Source organism: Onychostoma macrolepis, chromosome 01, assembly GCF_012432095.1.
Source record: "Onychostoma macrolepis isolate SWU-2019 chromosome 01, ASM1243209v1, whole genome shotgun sequence".
Lineage (NCBI taxonomy): Eukaryota > Metazoa > Chordata > Actinopteri > Cypriniformes > Cyprinidae > Onychostoma > Onychostoma macrolepis.
Genome location: NC_081155.1, coordinates 41,334,786 through 41,361,667, shown reverse-complemented (window position 1 = coordinate 41,361,667; position 26,882 = coordinate 41,334,786). Strand labels below are relative to the sequence as shown.

Below are 26,882 nucleotides of genomic sequence, written 5' to 3'. Positions count from 1 at the left end.
ACTAAAGCTCCATTTATTTAATCAAAAATACAGTAAAAATAGCAATATTGTGAAATATTAAAGCTAATTAAAATAACTGTGTGAATATATTTTAAAATTTAATTTACTCCTGTGATGCAAAGCTAAAGTGTCACAGTCTTTAGTGTCACAAGATCCTTCAGAAATCCGTCTAATATGCTGATTTGCTGCTCAAGAAACATTTCTGTAATCAGAAACATTTCTGATTACTATCAATGTTGAAAACAGTTGTGCTGCTTAATAATTTTGTGGAAACAGATTTTTTTTTTGCGGGATTCTTTAAATACAAAAAGGAAAGTTAAAAAGAACATTATTTGAAATAGAAATCTTTTGTAAAATTATAAATGTCTTTACTGTCACTTTTGATCAATTTAATGCATCTTTTCTGAAAATGTATACATTTTTTAATTCGCACTGACCCCAAACTACTGAACACAGTGCATATACAATTTAAACTCAAAACTGGTTGCAGCAAATTCCGCTTGCGTTCAGTCACATAAATTTAATTACCGACTAAATATGTAGAAATAAACAAACTCTAGGATCCATGACCAGCCCTTGTTCTGGGCTTTCATAATGCATAAATTAGTCACTGGATACATCTATTTCACTTTCATGAAATGCAGCTGGAATCGGTAGGATCTAAGCAGTGAAATGTTTAAAATGCAGTTTTCATTTCCACAGCGCTGCACGCATGCATGCCGACACGCATAAACACATGACACAGATGGCCCTCTCTGGGACGCTTACATAAATCAATCTAAACCAGCACAACATGGCTGCTCTCAACCTGAATCAACAGCAAACTAGATGAGCGAGAATCAGAAACAGACCGAGAGAAACGACAGTGAGACGGGAAAGTCATTTGAACGACTTCTTAGGAAATAAAACGGTAATTGGCGAAGTCTCTCCGGCAGACAGATATATGTATGTTGCCATTATCATGAAAAGGGAAAATAATGAGACGAAGAGCAAAACAAACAAATCAGCAGAAGCAGCGCTGCAGGGCCGAACGGTAACTGGGCGACTGCCATGCAGCTCCTGGAAGAAGAGGAAGAGAGATGAATTGGAGGATGTTGAACTGTGAACTAAAGCGCCGCAGAGCCCGTGAGCAACGCAGCCTCTATGAGTGGTCTTCATCTGGACGAGAGGGGCCACAGGAAAATGTAGGTGTTTGGAGGGAAGCCAGCGAGAGAGAGAGAGAGAGAGAGAGAGAGCTCTGCCTCCAGCATCTTTCATCTATCCTCTTAATGGACATGTTCTCCTCTCCTGTGGACTGAGACTCGGCTCTTCATTGTACCAACTACACACACACATACACACCTCGCTTTGTTTGCAAGAAGGAGACTTATACTTCACTAATTTGTGCACAAAAACAATGAAAGCAGACAAAATGAAATCAAAATTGACCTGGTTTACTTTCTTAATTCTGTTTATGCCTCTTTCAACTGTGCACTTTAGGAATTGCAACATAAAGCATGGTTAAAATCGCAGTTTAAGAACAACTATTTGACCTTTATGCAAAAATCAATTCAGAGGTCAGTGACTGTTGAGCTTCTTCTGAAAGCTTTTACCTCAGCTGAAAATATTCAACTTGGAAAATATTTCACTTGGAAAGTAGCAGAGATAGAGAATACGAAAATAGGACAAGCACATTGTTATGGGTATGTGCATTCTTGTGACTGGTGGAGTTCATATTTGGTTATAAACAGTGCAAGGAATGGATATTATTTATATACAGTCATGGCCAAAAATATTGGCACCCTTGGCAAATATGATCAAAGAAGGCTGTGAAAATTAATCTGCATTGTTAATCCTTTTGATCTTTTATTTTAAAAACCCTTTAGATTCCCAGCTCCATGTTGGTGCTTCTTCTCTTCAGTTCACCCACTAATTTTCTATTGGGTTCAGGTCAGAGGACTGGAATGGTTTTGTGCTCAGTGACCCATTTTTGTGTTGATTTTGAGGTTTGTGTTTGGATTATTACACGGTTGGAAGATCCAAACATGGCCCATTATAAGAGTTCTAACAGAGTCAGTCGCTTATTGATTTTTTATCTGTTGGTATTTGATAGAATCCATGATGCCATGTGTCTGAACAAGATGTCCAGGACCTCCAGCAGAAATATAGGCCCACAACATCAAAAATACAGCAGTATATTTCATTGTACACATGGGGTACTTTTTATCCCTGTGTTCACCAAACCCATCTTGAGTGTTTGCTGCTAAAAAGCTAATTGTTTAGTTTCATCTGACCATAGAAGCCAGTCCCATTTGAAGTTCCAGTCGTGTCTGATAACTGAATATGCTGGAGTTTGTTTTTGGATGAGCTTTTCTTGAAACCCTCCCAAACAACATGTGGTGATGTAGGTGCTGTTTGACAATTTATTTATTTTTATTATTATTTTTTTTTAAAGGTTTTCTGACCCTGAGACTCAACTATTTTCTGCAATTCTCCAGCTGTGGTCCTTGGAGGGTCTTTAGCCACTCAAACTCTCCTCCTCACCATGCATTAGGACGATATAGAAACTTCCAGGCAGTTTCGTAACATTTTATGTTGATTGTAAATTCTTAATTATTGCCCTGATGGTGGAAATGGGAATTTTCACTGCTCTAGCTCTTTTCTTAAAGCCACTTCACTAATTTGTGAAGCTCAATTATCTTTTGTTTTTCTCATTGTGATGGATGATTAAAGGAATTTGGGCTTTATTTTCCCTCCTATTTATATTTCTGTGAAACAGGAAGCCATGGCTGGATAATTGCATGTTCATAATCACCCTGGAGTGCTCAAAAGTGTGAATATGAATGAGACTATACTTCAGAGATATTTTACTCATAAGAATTTCTAGGGGTGCCAGTAATTGTGTCCAACGTGTATTTGAGAAAACCATTTATTTCATAATGATATTTCCCCCCATTTTAAATTCTTATTACCCAATAAGATTGATTAACAATGCAGATTAATTTTCACAGCCTTCTTTGATCATATTTACCAAGGGTGCCGATATTTTGGGGCATGACTGTATATCCTATCTGCCATAAAATATAAAATAAAATAAAAAATTTAAATAAAATAAAATAAATTTAAATAAAGTAAATCTGATTTTACATGCTGAAAAGAGAAAATTGCTTGTTCTTAATGAAATAATGCAAGCTTAGCTAGTTAATAAAAATTAAAATACGAGGGACACATTTTTATGGGTATGTAAATTTTTACACACTTCACTTGTAAGGCAAAAATGAATGGATATTAGTTAAAGAAAACTTAGTTGCTGTAAAATAAAATAAAATAAAATAAATGCAAATTTAATGAAACAATGCAGGATACAGTTTCATGGTAATTCAAAATATTTTCTAATATATTTTCTAGTTTACCTGCCATTAGCAAAGAAAGCAAAACATTTTAGACTTTATATGTACAGTAAGTGTTTGCGTACATTTAAATACACACACAAACCCAAACCACACTATTTCATGCTATCAGCTACAGTATATGCTTCACTATCTAAAGCTTAATATGACCGTTAACAGTAAAGTTTTGACTTGGTCTCTTAGAACACCTAAAACTCTCTTTATGGTGTCGTTTAGTGATTGAGACTAGCGTGCAACATCTGACAACATCTTTCTCATGAACTCTTTATAGAAATAATGGATTATGGCTTCCAGGATACAATTTTCACTGGCAGTCATATGATTTGTGACTTAGCATAAAGGGAACATCACATGAGTGCTATGTTTTTTTTTAAGGTTGCTTAAGGTTAGGTTGATGGATAAGCTGCATAATAAATCATAACTCCCTAGAATTATTTATTAGGAAAAAATAACTAGAAAATGACCTTAAGCAATACATTTTTACTAAAACATCTAGTACACACCGCAAAAACCTAATAATAATAGGACCTGCATAATGCTGGACTAGATTGTGAATTTACAGGAAAAATAAATAAAAAATACAACATTTACTGCAAAGCAGATACAAGAAAAGAGAGAGAGGTCTTGGAGTACCGCAGTGGCTGGCTTGGCTGGCCCTAGCTGGGGGTTTTTAGTCAGATTAAACTCAGAGCGGCCACGTCTTCAAGACCATCCTAATAATGAAATATGTCAGAGCATATAAAGGAGTCTGGTGTAGGTAGAGCGTGCCAGAGAGAAGAGAGAAAAATGAGTGCGTCAGCAGAACAGCCTGCAGCCTGTCAATATCTATTGGATCCCACATCTGTAAAACTACACTCCAATCAGCCTTCCATGTATTTACCATTGTCCCCGACCCCTGAGAAGTATACAAAAGCATCATGTGTAGACTATGCATGTAAATTGGACTGTGTATGTTTTTATGCATGCACATGCTGTGAGCGTTGCTAAATTTCAATCTTGATTGTGTGCATGTGGTTTTGATTATGATGTAATTTATGATCCAGTCCCATGTGTTTGAGTCTGAGTGTACAGTAAATCTGCGGTCAGGTTTTGTACTATGGATATAAATCTATAAAATATTTTTAAAAAGTTATAAATATAAAATATATAAAACTTCACATTGTCTCTCTCTCTCTTTCCTTATATATTTTTATATTTATAAATACAAATATTTAAAAATAAATATTTAAGCATCAATGAGATACTATTATAGTTTTTATTAATATTTTTAATGTTTTATTTTTATATTTTCTGATTTCATTTGAATTGTAAAGTGTTAGTAATTTTGTTGTGTGTTTTTGTCAATAGTAGAGAGAGCGTGTGAGAGAAAGAGAAATACATTTTTATTTCAGTTTTAGTTATTTTAGTACATCAAGTTAAACTAAACTAAAATGAGAGATGCTTGGCCACTAGCTGAAATAATGAAGTTTTTATATTTTATTTCAATTAACTTATTTTTTATTTGAAGTGTGGGTGGGGGGGTAGAACTTTAGTTTCAGTTTTAGCTAAATAAAGATTATATGAATATATAATTATAAAAAATATTAAAAATCCCTTTAAAAAATGTGCGAAACTGTTTGTCAAGACAAAATTTTGCTTAGCTGAAATTTATATATACATATACATATATACATACATATATATATATATATATATATATATATATATATCGATATATAGATAGACAGATAGATAGATAAAATATATACACACACACACACACACACACATTAAAGTTATATATATATATACACAGTGCCCTCCAAAAGTATTGGAACAGTGAAGACAAAATTGTTCTGTTGGCTGTGGAGTCAAGACATTTGCAAATATGATGAAAAGATGAATATGAGACAAAACTACAGAATGTCACATTTTATTATTAGCCGTTTCAACACATAGATGTTTTACCAAATAAAAAGAACAGCACTTTTAGAGTTCATCCCACTCGTTGATGTGAGCATAAGTATTGGGACAGTTAAACATGAGGCAGATATAAAAGATTAAAAGCTATTATTTAGTTGCAGATCCCTTGTGCACTATCACAGCAGTGAGTCTGTGACCCATAGACATCACCAGACTCTTGGTCTTATCCTTTGAAATACTTTTCCCAGCCTTTAATGTGGCCAATTCCAGTTGTTGCTTGTTTTGGGGAGTTTCTGCCTTTACTCTCCTCTTCAGCTGGTGAAATTCATGCTCAATCGGATTTAAATCTGGAGATTGACTTGGGCAATCTAAGACTTTCCATTTCTTTGCCCTTATAAACTCCTTGACTGAACTGGCAGGTGTTTTGGATAATTGTCCTGATGCAATATGAAGCACTTCCCAATGAATCTGGTGGCATTTTTTTGAATATTGGTAGGCAAGATGGTTTTGTACCCTTCCAAATTCATTCTGCTACTGTCATCATACATTAAGTCATCAGTACAGTTGAGAGGGCCTGTTCCAGAGGCAGCCATGCTTGCCCATGCCATGACAACACATCCGCCATGCTTTACAGATGAGGCTGTATGCTTGGGATCATTGCAGTTCCCTTTTTTCTTCACATTTTTGCTTTCCCATCGCTTAGATAAAGGTTCATCTTTGTCTCATCAGTCCATAAACACAGTTCCAAAACTTCTGGCTCACCTTTGTGCTTTTTTGCAAACTCTAATCTTGCCTTTCTATTTTTGGAGATGGTCAGAGGTTTGTATCTTGCTGTGTAGCATCTGCAATTCTGTGTCAAAGTCTCCTGAGGACAGTAGATTGTCAGAGTATCACCTCAGCTTTCTGGAAGCTGTTGGTGATTTTACAGACACGTCTTTTAGGGTTCATTTTCACAGCTTTTATGATTTGTCTGTCATCAACTACTGTTGTTTTCTCAGCCGATCAGGTCGTTGTTGGTTGCTGGTGTCGCTGGTGGTTTACAAACTCTTGATTTCTCCATGCCCTTTGTTTTTGCTAGAGCTCTAATTGACTTCCTCTTTTCTTTTAGCATCCAAATTGCTTGCTTTTCTCTCAAAGTCAGCTCCCTCATCTTCATCCTGGTTTGTGCGTGTCATCATCGAATGCAAGATTCAGAATGCAGAAGTAATGGATATAACTAATACGACACATTCCCTGCTTTTAATATCTGAAGAAATAATGCAACAGGACACAGCTGATCACTTAGAAAGATCTGTGAGGCAACTGTCCCAATACTTATGCTCGCATCAGATCGAGGGATGAAACTCTAAAAGTCTAAAACTCTAAAAAAACTTCTCAGCTGGTAAAACATCTATGTGTTGAATCACCCAAAAATAAAATGTGACATTCTGACTCCATAGCCAACAGAGCAATTTTGTCTTTACTGTTCCAATACTTTTGGAGGGCACTGTATCGTGTATATATATATATATATATATATATATATATATATATATATATATATATATATATATATATATATATATATATATATTCACACACACATACATACAGTGGGGCAAAAAGTATTTAGTCAGCCACCAATTGTGAAAGTTCTCCCACTTAAAAAGATGAGAGAGGCCTGTAATTTTCATCATAGGTATACCTCAACTATGAGAGACAAAATGAGAAAAAAAAAAATCCAGAAAATCACATTGTAGGATTTTTAAAGAATTTATTTGCAAATTATGGTGGAAAATAAGTATTTGGTCAATAACAAAATTTCATCTCAATACTTTGTTATATACCCTTTGTTGGCAATGACAGAGGTCAAACGTTTTCTGTAAGTCTTCACAAGGTTTTTACAAACTGTTGCTGGTATTTTGGCCCATTCCTCCATGCAGATCTCCTCTAGAGCAGTAATGTTTTGGGGCTGTTGCTGGGCAACACGGACTTTCAACTCCCTCCAAAGATTTTCGATGGGGTTGAGATCTGGAGACTGGCTAGGCCACTCCAGGACCTTGAAATGCTTCTTATGAAGCCACTCCTTCGTTGCCCGGGCGGTGTGTTTGGGATCATTGTCATGCTGAAAGAGCCAGCCACGTTTCATCTTCAATGCCCTTGCTGATGGAAGGAGGTTTTCACTCAAAATCTCACGATACATGGCCCCATTCATTCTTTCGTTTACACGGATCAGTCGTCCTGGTCCCTTTGCAGAAAAACAGCAAAAGCATGATGTTTCCACCCCCATGCTTCACAGTAGGTATGGTGTTCTTTCTCCTCCAAACACGACAAGTTGAGTTTTTACCAAAAAGTTCTATTTTGGTTTCATCTGACCATATGACATTCTCCAAATCCTTTTCTGGATCATCCAAATGCTCTCTAGCAAACTGGCTTACTGGGCCCGGACATGTACTGGCTTAAGCAGGGGGACACGTCTGGCACTGCAGGATTTGAGTCCCTGGCGGTGCAGTGTGTTACTGATGGTAGCCTTTGTTACTTTGGTCCCAGCTCTCTGCAGGTCATTCACTAGGTCCCCCCGTGTGGTTCTGGGATTTTTGCTCACAGTTCTTGTGATCATTTTGACCCCACGGGGTGAGATCTTGCGTGGAGCCCCAGATCGAGGGAGATTATCAGTGGTCTTGTATGTCTTCCATTTTCTAATAATTGTTCCCGCGGTTGATTTCTTCACACCAAGCTGCTTACCCATTGCAGATTCAGTCTTCCCAGCCTGGTGCAGGTCTACAATTTTGTTTCTGGTGTCCTTTGACAGCTCTTTGGTCTTGGCCATGGTGGAGTTTGGAGTTGGACTGTTTGAGGTTGTGGACAGGTGTCTTTTATACTGATAACTAGTTCAAACTAGGGGTCGACCGATTATTGGCCTGGCCGATTATCGGCACCGATATTAAGCATTTTAATGATTATCGGTATCGTCATTTTCAAAACCCATGTGCCGATAAAATTATTTAATTTTGAAACGCGCTATTTGGCTCTGATGCGGCCTGTCAGAACTCACCACTCTAGTGTCCGCCCACCGCGCATCTGATTTGTTGGGAGTCACGAGTCAGACCAATCAATGTAGAAGACTAAAGGCACTCTCACACCGAAAGCGCTTGCTACAGTTTCAGTGATCATCACGCATCAGTTGTCTCTCAAAGGCAGCAGCAGACGTTGCTCAAGTTGCAATAAATCACAATCTACTACACTGAAGTTGCAAAACACCTCAATATTATCTATTTATGGTTTCTGCGATGGGGAAAACGCAGACGGAATCGCGGAATCCAGTCATATAAAGGAAATTTACTGTATAACGCACGGAGTCAGTCAAAGTTTGGATGAATTAATCAAAAGTAGGTCAGTACACTTAAATCGACTCGCGCTATGGACTAGTATCTGTAAATATTAAGCTGCAAAAAGACTTTAAATATGAATTCTGCATGTTCTGCGTGTCTCTGTATATGTGAATGGCACAGACACGCGGTTTTGATTATATACACACACACACACACACACACTGAAGTGCGTAACGCTCGCGGTGTTTTCAGCATCTTCCGTCTCACTAAATGAGGACATAAATACATGAACAACATCCCCAGAACTGCTGTGAGAGTTGCTTCTTGAGCATTTGACCGTTTCATTTGAGTAAAACGATCGTCATATCACATACATAGGCTATACAGAAACTTAAGAGGTCCTCATGGCAACCCGTCAAAATAAAAGTTCAGTTTATCTACTACTACTACTTCTACTACAACAACAACTTTTGTTTAAAAGAATAATTACACAATACGCTATTTCTTCCATGTTTTAATTTTAATGGTAAACCCATTTGTTTGCCAAAAAATGGAGTTGAACTCTCATTTGATTAAAAGATAACTGAAATTAATGTTTTATGGCTTCATTTGCATTGCACTGTAAATTATAAGTAATCGAAATTACTGTCGCGTAGGCCAAGATTAAGATACTGTCACACAGGCCAAGATTAGGACGACATAAATTGTGACATTTCAATAGGCTATTGAACCAAGTGTGCCTATAACTGGCTATTAGTGCTATAGTTTAATTAAAATAGTTGCAGTCTTCTTCACAACTTCTACAATGGAGCTATGAAGACAATTAAATTATTTACACTTATTATATTATAATTATGAGGTTATGCTATTACACATACCTTTCTAACATGTAAATTATTGAAGCCAAATACTTACATTTCCCCAAGCTGTTTAGCTGAAGTACAGTATTCATAGGCTTAATCATGAAGCATGCAGTGGCCCCACTTTTAACTCTCTCTTTATATTACCCTTATTGTAGATGGATGCATGGAGGATGACAAGAGTAAGAAGTGCAATCAACACCAGGGAAGGCAGTTTTTGTCAGAGCCCTTGTTATTCTTAATTTTGACATTAATTTTCATTTTTACATCAGACATAATATATCGGTTAAAAATATCTGGCCACTTGGTCTGTAATAATCGGTATCAGCATCGGCCCTGAAAAACACATATCGGTCGACCCCTAGTTCAAACGCCGGTTTATACAGGTAACGAGTGGAGGACAGAGGCGCCTCTTAAAGAAGAAGTTACAGGTCTGTGAGAGCCAGAAATCTTGCTTGTTTGTAGGTGACCAAATACTTATTTTACCGAGGAATTTACCAATTAATTCTTTAAAAATCCTACAATGTGATTTTCTGGATTTTTTTTCTCATTTTGTCTCTCATAGTTGAGGTATACCTATGGTGAAAATTACAGGCCTCTCTCAGCTTTTTAAGTGGGAGAACTTGCACAATTGGTGGCTGACTAAATACTTTTTTGCCCCACTGTACATATGTAGATGTAGATATAGATATATATATATATATTTACAACTAGAAATTTATAGTGTATAAATATAAAAGTATAAAATAAAAAGTCACTTTCAAAAATCTGCAGAGCAGTCTTTGTTAAGACTGAAAATGCTATATTATAATTTAAATGATTGCCTATTTTTACTAAAAACTGGATTTTTGGAACAGGCCCTGCATGTGTCTGTGATCTTGTAGCGTGTGGTCACTGCTTTCACTGTGTCCGTCTGTTTCCTCCACCAACTCAATCACTCCTTGCAGCAACTCACTCTCTCACCTCAACTGACAGGCTACAAATGGCCAGCAGTCGCCCTCCGTTTATCTTCATTTGACTTGGCTGAGACACAGCCACTGATCTGGAGTCAGATTACTGGCCTGTGAGTCAACTAACACAGCGCTTTACAGATCGCATGCTTGATCTTGGGCCAGCCTTGCAGCGCTTGACCATAAATGAGATGTTGGCTATTAAAGCAGTATGGTGAAACTGAAGTTGCGAGGCTGATAAACTAAACAACTTGGCACAGCAATTGCTTACTTACTGTTTATGAATAAAATTAATCACGTATAGAACATTGCCATCTTTTATCATATTTCTGTTACTGCTGTTCATTAAAATAAAGCAAGTTACCACGGTTAAGAGGGTTCCAACCAACTTGGCTTAACATGCCTAACAAAACTCCTTAACCGTAGTAAAATCACATTCTCATGTGGTGTGTGGCTTTAATATGTGCTGCGTGTGTGTGTGTTCAAGTTCTTACCAGGTCTCTGTCCTTGAATGGAGGCCATGTTACTCTCATCTGCTACTGAAACAGATAAACAAAACATCGATCAGCTCCTCAAACACTCATTTGTGTCACCCAACAGACATTCCAGACTGGATATAACTTCACAACAGGCTCATGTTAACAAGTGTAATGTTTAACTGTTGCCGTAATGCTTTTAAAACACTTGCATGCATTTATACTTCTATTGTAAGTTGATTTTAAGTTGACGCTAGAATCCAGATTTCCACTATCATGCAGAGAAAAGCAGCTTAAATTAGTCTAAGCCGATCTTAGCCTGGTCTTCCAAATTAGTCAAGCTGGTTTAGATAATCTCCTAGTCTGACCAGTAGACCACCTAAAACCAACTTATACTGGTTTAGGCTTCTGTTACACATTAAGGTATAAGCCTAAAACTTCAAGAGAAAAATAACAAGAAAAATAACAATGCTGTCATCATTTATTCACTCTCAAGTTGATCCAAAAACTGTATGAGTTTCTTTCTTCTGTTGAACACAAAAGAAGATATTTTGAAGAATGATGGTAACCAAACAGTTGATGGTACCCACTGACTTTCAGTATGGGGAAAAAATACTATGGAAGTCAATGGCTGCCGGCAACTGTTTGGTTACCGACATTCTTCAAAATATCTTCTTTTCTGTTGAACAGAAGAGATAATTTCATACAGGTTTAGAACAACATGAGGATAAGAAAATGGGCTGACAATCCCGTTCAGTTTTGATTTTATAGGATTTACATTATTTTTAGGATTATATTTAACCTGGAATAAATCAGCAATTGTAATGCATTTGAGTCCTAGCATGACTTATAATGTCTTTTAAACTGAACCTTTATAAGAAACAGAACTGAACTGACAAAATAATACATTGGATTTGTAGAGAGCTCCTTAATTCTAGCTTTTTCCACATGTGTCCTGATGTATGGCTCTATCTCTCTCCTACTGCAAGTAGCCACACTTGGTTTTAATTAGGAAAGACTGTGCAGGGCCAGTTACGCTTCTGTACAGCTGAGAACATCTGTGCTTTGGCTAAACACATACACACACACACAAACACTCAAAAGGCTCAACTTACATTGGGCACGCATAGCAAAATTCATAACATAGAATATACAGTGTGGGAAAAAAAAAATTTGATCCCCTGCTGATTTTGTACATTTGCCCACTGACAAAGAAATGATCAGTCTATAATTTTAATGGTAGGTTTATTTGAACAGTGAGAGAAAAATGCAGAAAACAGATTGTTTATGGGATTAAGGTCTGGAGACTGACTGGCTAAACAATAAAAATGTTTCACTAGGTTTTCTAGAGTATCTTTTGCTGCTGAATTATCCACTAACCTAGTTTATAATAGTATTTTTGTCATAGATTATATTTTTTTTCAATTGTTCTTTTTCATTAAAATGAAGTTATCTACATGTAGTAGATTGTGTTTAACACACAAAAGAGTGAGGATCGGGTCAACACAGAGAAGTATAGAAATTCTAAATTGATTTTAAAAAAATTTAAAAACTGCGCTGGTATCGGATTGGATCGGCATCGGCAGATACTCAGAATTTTTGTTATCGGATCGGTTCTGGAAAAAAAAAATGGTATCGTTTCATCCCTAGTAGAGGGGAGCATATTTTATACATTTTTCGAAAATATATATTTATCTCACCTAAATGTTTGGTCATGAAGTGCATTTTTGTTTTTACACTCCTGCAATTGTTGCACAATATCTTACACACAGCACAACACAGTTGCTCAAGCAAGTGGCAAAACATTTAAACTACTTTTTACGTTATCACAAACATTCTAACTTACCACTGACAGAAACAGTCAGCTCTACTACCTTTTCATTTGCATTTAAATATTTATTACAAACAATTCTGCGGTTCACAAAGAACATTGTTTTCCTCCACGAGTGCCATCTATCATGGCCTTTTTATCTAAAAGTGCTCTTTTCCTTTAATACTAGCCAAGAAGCCACGTGTGTTGGCTGTGAAACACAGACTTTAATTATATACATTTATGGTGTAATTACTACATTTTCGTTTTCACTTTAATTCAGCACGTGCAGAGGAAACTATCTCTGCACTGCTGCAGACGCACCGCTCCTGGAACGCACTGCCGGACCGTAACCGTGTGCAGTGTGCACGCTTTAATCCGTTAACATGAGCGCAGAAAAAATACGCACCGCATACGCACTGCAAACAGAGTAATGTGAACCTGGTGTTGTGTGTGTGCGCTGCGAGTGTGCATGAGTGCACGGTCTCCAGGAGAGCGCGCGAGCGCTGAATGGTTAAACGCTGGTAAAAATTTAAAAGAAATGCAATTTATAAACTTTAGTGAAGATGCGACACTGCCTCGATTGTGCAAGTGATAATTCCTATGGCTATGTCAACTGTGCAGTGTGCAGCTCGCATTTTGAGAGAGAAAGAGAGTGTGTGCTGTTTGTGAAATCATGTCTCACAGAAAGTTTTCAAATTACTTTATACGTTATTTAATGAATAAATATGAATTGTACCTCACCTTCAGAATTTTAATTATTTCACCTGCGCCGGACAGAGACTGAGACGGCCTTTTTAGAGACCGCCGATCAAACATCCCAAAGCGAAGCGATTATCGGACGATAGTGATTGGTAGCCGATCAATCGGAGCACCCCTAATATATACATATACGATACGATACGATACGATACATATCACGATACAAAACTGCACTGAATTTCACCTCAAAAGAATTTAGTAAAACAGCTGTTTATTAAACACTGCATAATATAGGGCCACTGCTAACTATTGGCAGAGCAGGCAGCTGACGTCTGCATTATGAAGGGCCTCTATAACTGTACCATAGTACAATACAGGTAACGGCATTTGTATCATGTTTACATTGGGCACTCCCCACCAGGTAAAATATTCTGATTGCTTGCATCTTGTTTTTAAGCCCATAAATAATAAATGTAGCCTAATCGTTCTAATACATTTATGCTGTAATGTACTCATATTAATACATTTAAAAAAATCTTCTTAACATTGCTGGTAGGTTATCATTGCACAAATGAATGCACTCTGTACATTTAAAAAAAAAAATATATAAGATTTAGAAGCGTTCTAAACTAATGCACTGTCTTCACTGTATCTAACGCAAACCTTGTTGTAGCTTATATATTATGCTCTATCATTATTTTTTAGAAACCTCGCACTTTTAAAGGTGTACTTGTATTCAAAAAATTAATATACACAATATCGATACAGAGACAGCTGTGACGATACATTGTCGTATTGATATATCAAATACAGCACTAACACACACACTATTTTACTGTATATATTTTTTATATCAAAAATACAGGAAAAATGTTAATATTGTAAATTATTATTAGAATTTAAAATTTTAGCATTTCATTTTAAAAATTTAAATAAGAGTTTTCTATTTGAATATAATTTAAAATGTAATTTATTCCTGTGATGGAGTTTGTTTTTTATACACGATCCATCAGAAATCATTCTAATAAGCTGATATGCTGCTCAAGAAATATTTCGGATAATTATTAATGTTGAAAACAGTTGTGCTGATTGTTACGTTCCACGTGTGTTTGTGTATATTGTTTCTTTTTTCTCGCTTTCCTGTCTTTTTGTACTTTGATTTGCTCCGCTTCTAGGTCGATGTCTATTGGTGGACTCGACTGTTAATCATCATTCTGACGTCACAATGTTCTGCCCATCCCAAGTGCCAGCTGTATTTGAGGACGCGGGTTGATTGTGTGTGCGTGCGCCACGCCAGCGTACCTTGTGCTTCCAACGCGGTCAGCAGTCTTGTGTCGACACCAATTGTCTCCCGAGGCTTAATGTATTTTGCCTTAAGGAGTTATGCTTTGCTTTATTTGTAGATTTGTTTATTGGCTATTGACTTGTATCGAATCCTTTGGAAAAGATCATGCCGATGTGGGTGTTGGAGTTTCAGTCCTATCATGGGTTAAGTTCAAAGTAAAGGATGCATTTTAGCGCCTCGAATCTGCTTAATCAAATGTGTCTATCAGTGATGATTTGAATACTTAGTCAACTGTTGTGATACTGTTTTCTTGTCTTTAATTAGGTTAGTTTGTACTTTGTTAGATTAGATTTCTGAGTGTTACGCCACCCCTGTATTTTTGTTTGTAGTTTAATGGAGTTTAGTTTGAGCGTCGTATACGCTGAAGAATTCGGTTTTATTTTCATATTTCTTTTGGGTAGTCAGTTTAGGGGTTATAAGGATTGTTTTGTCATGTTTATTACTTTAATTTGGGTGACACTCTGTTTTTTTTCCCTGTGTTAAATTTTATAATTTATTTCCCTTTTGTATTTGATCCAGTTTTGGATCACATTATTCGTATTTGTCTACAAGGCGCCCAGTAAAGATCTTTTTCTTTGGCAATACTTGTTCTCAGGACCATCTTTGATCCGCACCACATCCAGTAACAATTGTCTCATATAAATGTTATGGTATCATCCCGTTTTAACATCAAACACGTAACACTGATTAACATTTTTGTGTAAGGTATGATACCTTTTTTCAGGATTCTTTGATGAATGGAAAGTTCAAAAGAACAGCATTTATTTAAAAAAATAATATATAAAAAACAAGAAATACATTTATTTACTGACACTCGTTATTTACCGAGTCATTTTTAATGCTTAAAAAATCAAATGTATCTTGCTCAGAATTTTCTTCTAGAAAACAAAACGACAGATATTTGAAATGCATATGAGCGACTACATCTATGAAAACCATTATGACACATCTAAGACATTTACAGTAGCAATCCGTGGAGGAAAACAAGGCATTATTAGTGTGTGTGGGCCTGAGTGTGAGTGGTGAAAACGAGAAAGTGTGTGTCTGCGTGTGAGAGAGAGAGAGAGAGAGAGACTAATCCGCACAAACAGGATTGAGCAGTGAAGAGCAGCTGCTGCCACAGGCATTGCACCATGGGATACAATAATGGGGTTTCATTACACTGCAATTTCTCTTAAATAAGCCTTTTCATCTTTTATGAGCTCAATTTCCCCAGCAGAGAAATAACACTGGAAGAGAGGTTTGTGTGGGTTCACACGCGTGTGTGTACATATGGACACGTATGTGAGAGAACACAGACAGGGCTGATGGGGGAAAAAATATGTACAGAAGAGTAAAAAGGGGAGGGAAAAAATAATATTTTGGCACTGAATGCTTGACAGCACCTACAAATTTGGATTATCCACACTCAACAAAACACAGGCACAATGTCACACTTGTGCATGCAGAAACACACACGCAAATATCACACACACATGAAGGACTGAAAAAACATCCCTCACGAGCACATTATACTCAAATACTCATATTAATGCCATTCACGGTGTTTGCTAAGTCAAGCAGCACTATTATTATTGCTCAAACTCATGATAACGCATTCGCGCAAACCACACAGAACAACCTGCCAACCGGCAAGAACACCCTAGCAACCACCCAGAGCAACCTAGCAACAACAAACACCCTAGAAACCAGCCAGAACACACTAGAAACCATGCTAAACACCCTAGTAACAAACCTGAACACCCAAGCAACAACCCTGAATGCCCAAGCAACATCTTTAAACACCTAGCAACCATCCAGAACACCCTAGCAAAAATTAACACCCTAAAACCAGCCAGGACACACTAGAAACCATGCTGAACACCTTAGCAACAAACTTGAACACCCTAGCAACAACCCTGAACAACCTAGCAACAAGCCAGAACACCCTAGCAAAAATTAATACCCTAGAAACCAGCCAGAACAGACTAGAACATCCTAGCAACAACCCTGAGCAACAACTTAAGCAACAATGAACACCCAAGCAACCACCCCAAACACACTACCAACCAACCAAAACATTTTAGAAACAATCCTCAACACCAACGCCCCAGCAACAACTTTGAACGTGCGAGCAACACATAAAACACTCTAACAACCACTCAGAACGCCCTAGTAACATGCAGAATGCCCTAGCAATCACTCGTCACCCAGAACACCCTAGCAACCAGCCAGAAACTCTTATCAACACCCTAGCAACAACCCTGAACACCACCCTACAAAACATCCAAAACACTACAGAAATATCCGGACACCCGAAAAAACCACCCAATGCCCTTGCAACCATTCTGAACACCCTAGCAGCCACCCAGAATCCCTTATCAACACCCTAGAAACAACTCTGAACTAGGGGTGTGCGATATATATCGTCTGTGATAATATCGCAATTGTTGTTTAAACGATGTGCGATTTGGCATTATTGAGTATTTTGCAAAAACCATTCAAAACACACCTATAGAGTGCACGCATTCATTACGTGAAGTCTACACTAGTGCGCGTGCGTAGAGTATGTTCATTCACTGCACTTTCACTACATTTAGAATGAACACAATATTAAAGACATGGGGGCAGAAAATTTATATAGGCTATTTTGTACCACTTCATATAGCCTAGTTAATCAATTTCACATGAAGAATAACGAAAAATAACGCTCCAAAAATTTGCATGATTACAAATGTGATATTGATTTTTTTACAACTGTTCAATAAACAAGAGCTTAATTAAGAGACTTACGTTTTAGACACCGTATTTCCTGTTTTTGCTTTATTTCGACAACAAAAATCACTCCAAACAACACAGCCACAGCACTGTTTTGCGTCTCTGAGCAACATGAGGGCGTTTCGTTCCTGCATGAATCAACCGTTTAAATGATTCGGTTCAATCGCAATGACTTATTAACAGTGACTTGCAGCCACCTGCTGGCGATTTTAATTTCACATTCAAAGTACAGTATCTTTTATTATTTAAATAATTTCAAATATCAGTATTTAATGTTTTGTGTTTAATATATCAAAACATGATTTATGCATTTGTAATTGCAGGTTAAATGCATTCATGTCTTGCATTAAACAGTGTGTAAATACATCTAAATGCCACTTCAGTTGCAGCTTCTGTGCTTCCTCTGCATTGCAAAGATTAATTTTGTTGATACTGATTTAATTTGCTTGGTAACAGCCCAAAAGTCTTATTATTCTAATTCACTGATTAAATGTAAGAATTTGACTCAAAAGATAATGGACACTTTTAGAAAAAATGGCTTTATAAAGGTAAAAATGCCCATAAAATGTAAAAATCAGTTTAAACTTATTGGAAAAGATTAATTTCTATCAGTGTGAACTAACTACCACACAAAATATGAAGAATATCAAAAACCTTAGGAGTCAGCTGTCCACGGTAGTCCTTAAGGTACCAGCACAATAACATACAGCAAAATATCGTCTAATTATCGTTATTGATAAAATCCTAGAAAATATCGAGATATTATTTTTTGTCAATAACGCACACCCCTACTCGGAACTAGCGGTCTGCGCGGGACTGTTTTTTAAGTCCCGCTCCCGCGAGGTTATATCCCGCACCCACCCGCTCCCGCGATATATTTACTCTTTGTTCACCCGCTGTCCGCTTTGAATAATTTTCTTCCCGACCGTTCCCGCTAAATTTAGATCTCGTTTCCAGAATCACACATTTAAATTTCCTCTACTGAAAGAAAGACAGATAGGCTAACAAATAAAAGTGTAGTATGCACAAAATTGTATTTGTTATTTTATTTGTCTTGTCAAGAGTCTTTTATTGACAGCAAAATGTTAAACGAATTTTGTGTCTTAAGAAACGAAATTCGTTTAACATTTTGCTGCTAACACAGTAGGGAAAAAAAGTGTCACAGAGAAAATAAAAATGTACAAAAATTGTATTCCTTATTTTTATTCGTCTTGTCAGGATACAATTCGTTTAACCTTTACAACACAATAGGAACAAGTGTCGCAGAGGGGGAAAAAATGTAGGTTGTACAAAAATGGCCTATTATAATTTTATTCGTATTGTCAAAATACTAAATTCGTTTAACATCTTGCTGTAAACACAGTAGCCTAGGAAAAGTGTCGCGGAAGAAAAATGAATAAATAAATAAATTCGACATCTGTCATTTAAAATTATAGGCTAAGCAAAATATAAACAAAACCGAGTTAAGCGTTCTTCAAGGACAGCGCATCCACACTTTGCTCCATCTTTATTCTGCTCTGTACGTCACTCATCGACAACCTGCCTGTTCTGTCTGCGGGCCGTATATTCACCACGGGTAGGCTAGCCTGCTCTGAGCATCGTTATGCACATGCTGCGCACAGACCTCGCAAATAAAACGAAGCACTGGTTCATGCGTGCAGCGCGTGCATAACAGTCAAGTGCAGGCTGTACCGGTGCTTGAATAAAGTGCAGATATGCTGTTCTGAAAAGACGTCGGGAACGGGATATTGTTAGACCGCCCGCTCCCGTTCAAATTGCACTAGAGTTACCAACCGCAACCGCGTTTTATTCGGGAATTTAATCCCGCGTCGCAAGAAATCTGGTCGGGTCCCGCGGGAATGCAGACCTCTACTCTGAACATCCTAGCAATACTAAGGGTCTTTTCACACCTGTAGATGAATTGCTTTGTTTCCCGAAACAGGGATTCAAATTATTACAATGTTGCTTTTTATTCTTGGTGCGTTTCGCTTTCGGCAAAGTTTCTAAATGGACCAAAATTGTTAATACAAGTCATGTGCGAGTAATCTGTCCTCTCATTGGTCAAAGTTCCATGGTTTATTTTCAGGAATTACACTCATAACTGTCATCCGTCAGGATGGAACAACAACAGCTTCGAGGGCTTATTGTTGATTTTTTTTGTAGCTGTCGTTATATTGATTTGTAAATGTATCATTTTGAGCAGGAGTCCAGGATTCGTCGGGAAAACATTTTTACAATGCACCTACTACGAAGAACAATAAGATGGCATTATAAAATGAAAAGGCACACTTTGATTTTGAATGGCGAAGACGTGCTCACCCACAGACATCGTCTACTGCTTTTCACAGATTTTACTTAATTACCCATCATACATTGTGATATAGCCTGAATCATTGGTCCGTTGGTTCAGATTGCTTTCTCACTACAACCAAGCTGCTCCAGAGTTCGTTTTCAATCGAGCCGAGACCACCTTGTTCAGGCGATCTCGGACCGATTGTTTTGGCGCGGATCCAAGCACGATAGCCGTGGTCACGTATGCCCAAATGAACCGTGCTAAGGGGGAAACAGGCCAGGCAGGGTTGTGACAGTGAGGAAATTTTCCCACCGGTTAATCGATGTGTGACAACCCCGGTATTACCGGTGGAGGTGTAGTTCTCCCTCTTTTCCTCGCTTTCCTTCCATTTTAAATAGCCTTTAAAAGCGCCCGTGCCCATTTTACTTTCACTTTCAAATTAGCAGCAATTCGGTTTCAAGCACTTGTTTGTTTTTAATTCGTTTGAGTTTTCTCTCTTCACCTCAATTTCCTTCGCTTTAAAATAGCTTAAAAGCACCGTGCGCATTTTACTTTCACTTTCAAATTAGCGGAGCAACAACAAAATATGTAGAACATAGAACTTTTATTAACAAAATGAATAAAAATACACCATGCTATATGACTAATATAAAATAACTTACACAAAGTTTAGGTAGGCTATACAAAACTGAAGATCAGTAAACAGTGTGGAACCAATAGAAACGTACATTTATTAGCTAAACAAATAACTTGGAGACGCGGCATACTTGATGTAAAATTTAAAAAAATGTAAAAAATACACAGTTTATATAAATAAAAATCAGCGAACACATAAATGGCAGAAGACAACAGGCTTTTCAAAATCCAAATTTTATGTGCTTTTGTTATTCGTTTTGAAACTGTTCCACCATCGTCTTGTCTGTCTCACCTCACTCTTCTTGTCAGTCAGACTCGCTCTCCTCAAGAGATAAATGAAATCTGATCTGTGATGTGACTGTCGTTCGGCACGCTGCATTGAACAGCCGAGTTCAGGTTTAATTGTAGTGTCTGTTCTCTAACTGAACTAAATGATTTTTATTATATAAAAAATCAAAACGATGGTGGGGGCGGTGCCGCAGTGGGCAAGTGACATAACCGGTGTTGCGACTTCACACCGGTAAAACAGTCAACACCGTCTATCGCAGCAACCCTAACGCCAGGTTCTGAAACAATGGGCCAGGTGTGAAAGCACCCTAAATACACCCTAGCAACATGCAAAATGCCCTAGAAACACCCAAAACCCCACAGCAACATCCAGAACACCTTTGAAGACACCAAGAACCCCCAAGCAACGCAGGTTAGCAACGACCCTAAACATCCCAGCAAAACCTAAAACCATAGCAACATGCAGAATGGCCTAGCAACCTCCCAAAATACCATAGCATTACCTTAACAACCACCCTGAACATCCTAGCAACATACAAAATGCCCTAGACTACACACAAAACAACAAAGCAACACCCAAAGCATCCTAGCAACCATACAGAATGCCAAAACCTTGAAATTCCTAGCAACAACCGAAATAGCCTAGCAACATGCAATAACCAAAACATCCTAGCAACCATCCAGAATACCCTAGCAACAACCCTGAATTATCCTAGCAACATGCAAAATGCCATAAATACCACCCAAAACACCACAGCAATACCCGGAATGCCCTAGTAACATGCAGTACACCCTAGCAACCACCCCAAACACCCTAGAAACCAGTCAGTAAACTTAGCAACTGTTTGCCAATGTTCTGGCAACCGCTCAGAACAATTTAGCAATGAATGTGTGTGTGGTTTTTTCCCCTAAAATGTTAAGGAGAAAAAGAAAAATTTAGTTCTACATATTCGGATAAAACCACATTTGGCTGGTGTGTTGCACTTCTGCATAATAGTAAAGGTAAATGGCCTGAAAGCAATCAGCAAATGAGAAATTAAGAGCATTTTCACATGAACTCCTGCTCAGAAAAACACATACAGCTGCTAATGATGCGACTGGCAGAAAGAGTCTCTTTCAGAGAGACTCGAGCAGAGCCAAAACTCTGAACTCCAAACACTAGCCTCCAGAACTCCAGCCAAACCTCTCATAGGGACCACGCTTGACTGAGAAAAACCTTTGTCTTTCAACGTTTCGCAATATCACAGAGGAAAACGTTAGCCAGACTGAAATTATGTGCCTTGAGGATAAGAAAAGTGGACCCTTGGGTGATGAATAGATTACTTTAAAGGTTTGCAGAATATTTGTAAATTAAGATTAATAAATCTGTTGGCTATTTTTGTGTTTGGATATAAATGACCTGTATTATGCTAACAGCGGTTAATGCTAGAGTAAATATCTGAAATTGCTCCCACCTTCAGTCACATTAGATAAGACCCTGACTAGAAATCCATCACCCAAAAACCCTCCAAAAACAATCACTTTGATGGAAATCGTTGCTGAAACTTGCATACATCTTACAGCTTTGTAAGTTTTGCCTCGAAACAGAACATTTTAAATAATATAGTTTAAGAAAAACATAATCACATATATGCATCAGAGTATTTTTTTATTTATTGTATTGATTCATATTTTTTTAATAATAAATAATATTACTCATTTCCTTTTTAATTACCCTGGTTTTGTTTTAAATAAAATAAAATAAATATATTTATATACAATTTATAAAAGTCAAAACATAGAAATACTTATAGTGAATTAGACATGCTAATGCCTTTGTAACAATATGATTTAGATTTTTTTTTAGATGCATATTTATTTATCTTAAATGTACACATTTATCAAAAAGAAATAAAAGAGGACAAATAGAAATGAAAAAGGACAAAAAGAAACACTAACTGAACCACAGGCCACAAGGCCTATACAGAAAAATTGAAAGAGTAACTTAAAGAACAAAACGAAAAAGCGCGCGCGAGAGAGAGAGAGAGAGATAAAGAAATAAATAGAGGGGAAAAGGTCTGGATGGGGGATAAAAGATGGCAGCAAAGCACGACACTATGAGATGTGTGTAATGAAAACCAATCAGCTTTCAGCAGTGAGGAGATTAGCGCAGTGGCAGTGGAGCTGAAGCCAATACTCCACCCTAATGAAATGTAATTGGAAACGGGCGAAAACTTCCCATTGTGGAGCACTGAAATATCCCTCATGTTTCTGAAGGTGGTGGAAAAGAGAGAGGACAAGTTATCGGGGTCATCCGTGGCTAATACTGGGAAATGTGTAGCTATAGGGCTTTATTTTGCACTGAAGGCAATCGTTTCCACTGTGTTCAGATAAACAGACCAAAATCTTTAAAAAGTCTTCTAGGTCTCAGTATAACCTTTAATCTTTGTCTACAAGGCTGTAGTGCAAAATGTTTCACCTCCAAAACCTGCGTCTTATTAACTAACCACCCACAGTCCAAGTTAACCAAGCGTTAAATACACTGAAATAGCACTGCTCTGTATTTAAATGAAGTCACTGCCAGCACAGAGTCTGTACGGCCCCAGTATAGTAAACTAAATGCATTTTTAACTGGTCAAAATGCATCTAGTCCACAAGATGTAGTTTATTTTATGGAGATTATTTTGTATGTGGCTTCTGGTAAATATGGTGTATGTGTGTTTCCATACCTAAATCCATGCTCTTGGAGGACTTGTTGGTGGGGTAATCTGGGACTTTCTGTCGTTGAGGGTATTGTTGGTTGGTGGGTTTGTAGGGAACAGGCTCCATTTCAGCCCTACAAGACACATATCACACAAAGTCAGTTTGGTTGATCAAATATCTCGAAGAAATCTTACAATGTAACACTATAATCAAGCAAATATGCTATATACTATAAGCATAAAAACACACACACTACCTCTCAAATGTTTGGGAGTAAAATACTTTTGAATAAAATATTTCATATTCACCAAAGCTGCATTTATATGCTCAAAAATACAGTAAAAACAGAAATATCATTACAATTTAAAAGTTTTCTATTATAATATATTTGAAAATGTAATATACTGATGCAAAGCTGAATTTTCAACAACAAATTCTAATATGCTGATTTGTTGCTCAAGAAACATTTTATATTATTATCAATGTTGAAAACAGCTGAGCTGCTTTAGTTCAAAAGAACAAAAGAAAGTTCAAAAGAGCAGCATTTATTTGAAATTTAAATCTTTTGTAACATTATAAATGTCCTTTCTGAGAAAGTTCTTAGAATTTATTTAAAAAATCTTTTGAACAGTAGCGTAACAGAAATATTGGATAAATTGTCAATATTTAATATGTAGCTATACATTGAATTATTCATTGATGTGTTTTAGTACTGAATGACAAAGTATTTGCAACCAACATTCATTTCATTTCTCATGTCTACTATACTGTAAATGAATCTTTCTTTGTGTGTGTTTGTATATAAATATGTAAGTCTAAGTGGATAAAATTGGGTGTTTGACTGAATAGTTGATGGTACAACTAGATAATGCCATAAATAATTCTTCTGCATGCTATCATTGTTTTCAAATCTTTGAAATAAGGCTGCAGGATGCAATACTGAGCACTGATCAAAGTACTAGGTTATTTGCTTTCACAATAATAGCTCTTAAAGAAAACCAATGAACTGCGTGGCTGTTATCTTTGACTTCACTCAACACACCGATTTTGTTGGTGTTTGTGTGGAGGGTTTGTTTCCAGCAGCTCCAGATCAGAAGGTGGAGGGGGGAAATCGTCTTCATCGTAATCTTCCTCCGGCAGTTCCTGAGGTCCGCCAGGGGGTCTGTATGGAGCTGTATAGAAATATGCGTTTTAATGTTATATACTAATATTAAAGCCATTGTACGGCTTCAGAAGACTCATGTTTTTCTTACATTTTTTAGCTCAACTTTCTAAGTTCTCTTCTATTGTATAGGCGTTTCACTGAGAAACAAAGTCATACAGGTTTGAAAAGACATGAAAGCGAGTTATTCCTCCTATTATGAGGAATAAGACACACTTGACCACGCTCACTGAGTTTTGAATCATCTAACACCTGAGAAATACATTGAGACCTTCTCAGTGACCACGCAATGTTCTGATCAATGTTAGCAGCGCTAGTCTGAAATACCTCCATTACGACTCAATTTTCTGCACTACTGTCCCCGTTCCTTCCACCATTTTGCCATTTATTGTAAAGCGGGTCCAAAATGACTGTGTCGTATATATGCAGTGACATGAAATATTAATGCTGGTGCTAGCAAAAACATGTGATTAAAACAACACTTCATTAAAACTCATCAAAATGACACTTGTACGCCGAGTTTGGTGTTTGAAATTTTTCAGATTTGGCCAAGTCTAACAGCAGCGAGTGTGGAAAGCAATCTGAATTTAAAATGAGACGTGTGTAAATATCACATCCCTCTTTGTGCGACTAAAGTACAGTCACATGCTTTGACGGACAAGAGACGCTAATCAGTAAACAATGGTTTTCCAAAAACACGGAAAAAGCCTTTTGTGTTGGCACGGGCAACTCTCTGGAGAGCGGCGGGAAAGAATAGTGTGAATTTAAAACAGTTTGTTATCCGTTCTCGAGCGCTCGGCACAATTGCGAGTATGCTAATAAGGCCCACTTAGAATCCATTTCATCAGCTTAATGATTTCAAGGTCAGGCCGCGTTGCATAAAAGCGGAAGAGAATGTAGCAAAAATATCGTCATTGGCTTTTCCATCCGTATTGATGAGATGGGCAGATTTCCAACATGTATAAGTCGAAAAAGCTAATGGAAAGCTACACTGACATGGAAAATGAGGCGGCGGAGAAAATGAACTCATTTGGTCCCCTTACAGAGAAGCAAAGCACTCTTCACATGGTGTTGATGATGAACGCACGCTTACTTTCTGTTTTGGAGCACTGATCAATTTCATTTGTTTCTTTAACAGTGAGAGAATTTAGTTGAAAGCAATTAACATTATATAATAGCAATTACTTGGTGTGCATTTAGAATGTAGTCAACAAGTTAAGATGGATTCACACAGAGCGTGATTTGGCGACCACCAGTGGAATCCGCCACATGATCCAGTTGGATTCTGCAGCTGACTATGAAGCAAGAATTAATAGTGCAGCAACTTTAAGTCACGACCTAAAGCAATTGAATCAGTGGCGGTGTGTACTTACCAGGAGCAGCCTCGTATATGCGGTTGTTTGCTGTGGAAGGTGGTGCCGAACTGTTGGTGTGGTTGCTGTTTGGACGGAGATTAACAGGAGAGTCGTTTCTGGTGACACTTTGACTGCTTTCTTGATGTTCCTAAAGAAGAGGGTGAAAAGTTGTAGAGGATTCATTTTAGTGACCGAAAAAAGTAACAAAACATTGGTCTGGAAGATGCTGATTGGGGGAAAAAAGTCTTGACAGCAAATGTTCAAATTCTGTATTGGGTTCATGCTGTCAAGATGCCAATAAGTGGAACATCTGCAATGCAGGACAGAAAACAAGCTTAGGGAAATGGGGTTCACACAAAAATTACAATTCTGTTGAGATTTACTTACCCTCAACCTTTTTCTTTTACCTGCATGACCTTTCTTCCAAGAAACAAACACTGACATTTATTTCAACACATCTTGATGGTTTGTATCTACATTTGAACTACTATTCATTTTTTTAATTGATACTTTTATTCAACAAGGATGGATTCAATTGATTAAAAGTGACAATAAATACATTGAATGTTACCAAAACAAATCTCCATTTAAAAAACAAAAAAAAAACAAAAAAAAAAAACACTGTTTTCCAAACTTTCTATTCAAAGGATCCTAAAAAAAAAAAAAAAAAAAAAAAAATCATGGTTTCAACAATAATATTAAGTAGCACAACCATGGTAATCAGAAATGTTTCTTGAGCAGCAAATCAGCATATTAGAATGATTTCTGAAGGATCATGTGACACTGAAGACTGGAGTAATGATGCTGAAAATTCAGCTTTGCATCACAGAAATAAATTACATTTTACAATATATTAAAACGGTAAACTTTTATAGTAATAATAATATTTCACAGTGTTACTGTTTAACTGTATGTTTGATCAAATAAATGCAGCCTTGATGAGTATAAGAGACAAAATCTTGAG

General features: G+C 37.2%; 1 protein-coding gene across 1 annotated transcript in view; it reads right to left on the bottom strand.

Moving 5' to 3' along the window:
- pard3ba (par-3 family cell polarity regulator beta a) overlaps positions 1-26,882 on the bottom strand; it is a 187,171-nt gene that overhangs the window by 64,938 nt on the left and 95,351 nt on the right. The window contains 4 exon segments of the mRNA XM_058773173.1: positions 10,907-10,951; positions 23,428-23,534; positions 24,444-24,573; positions 25,937-26,066. Of these exon segments, the coding sequence (XP_058629156.1) occupies positions 10,907-10,951; positions 23,428-23,534; positions 24,444-24,573; positions 25,937-26,066 (412 nt within the window).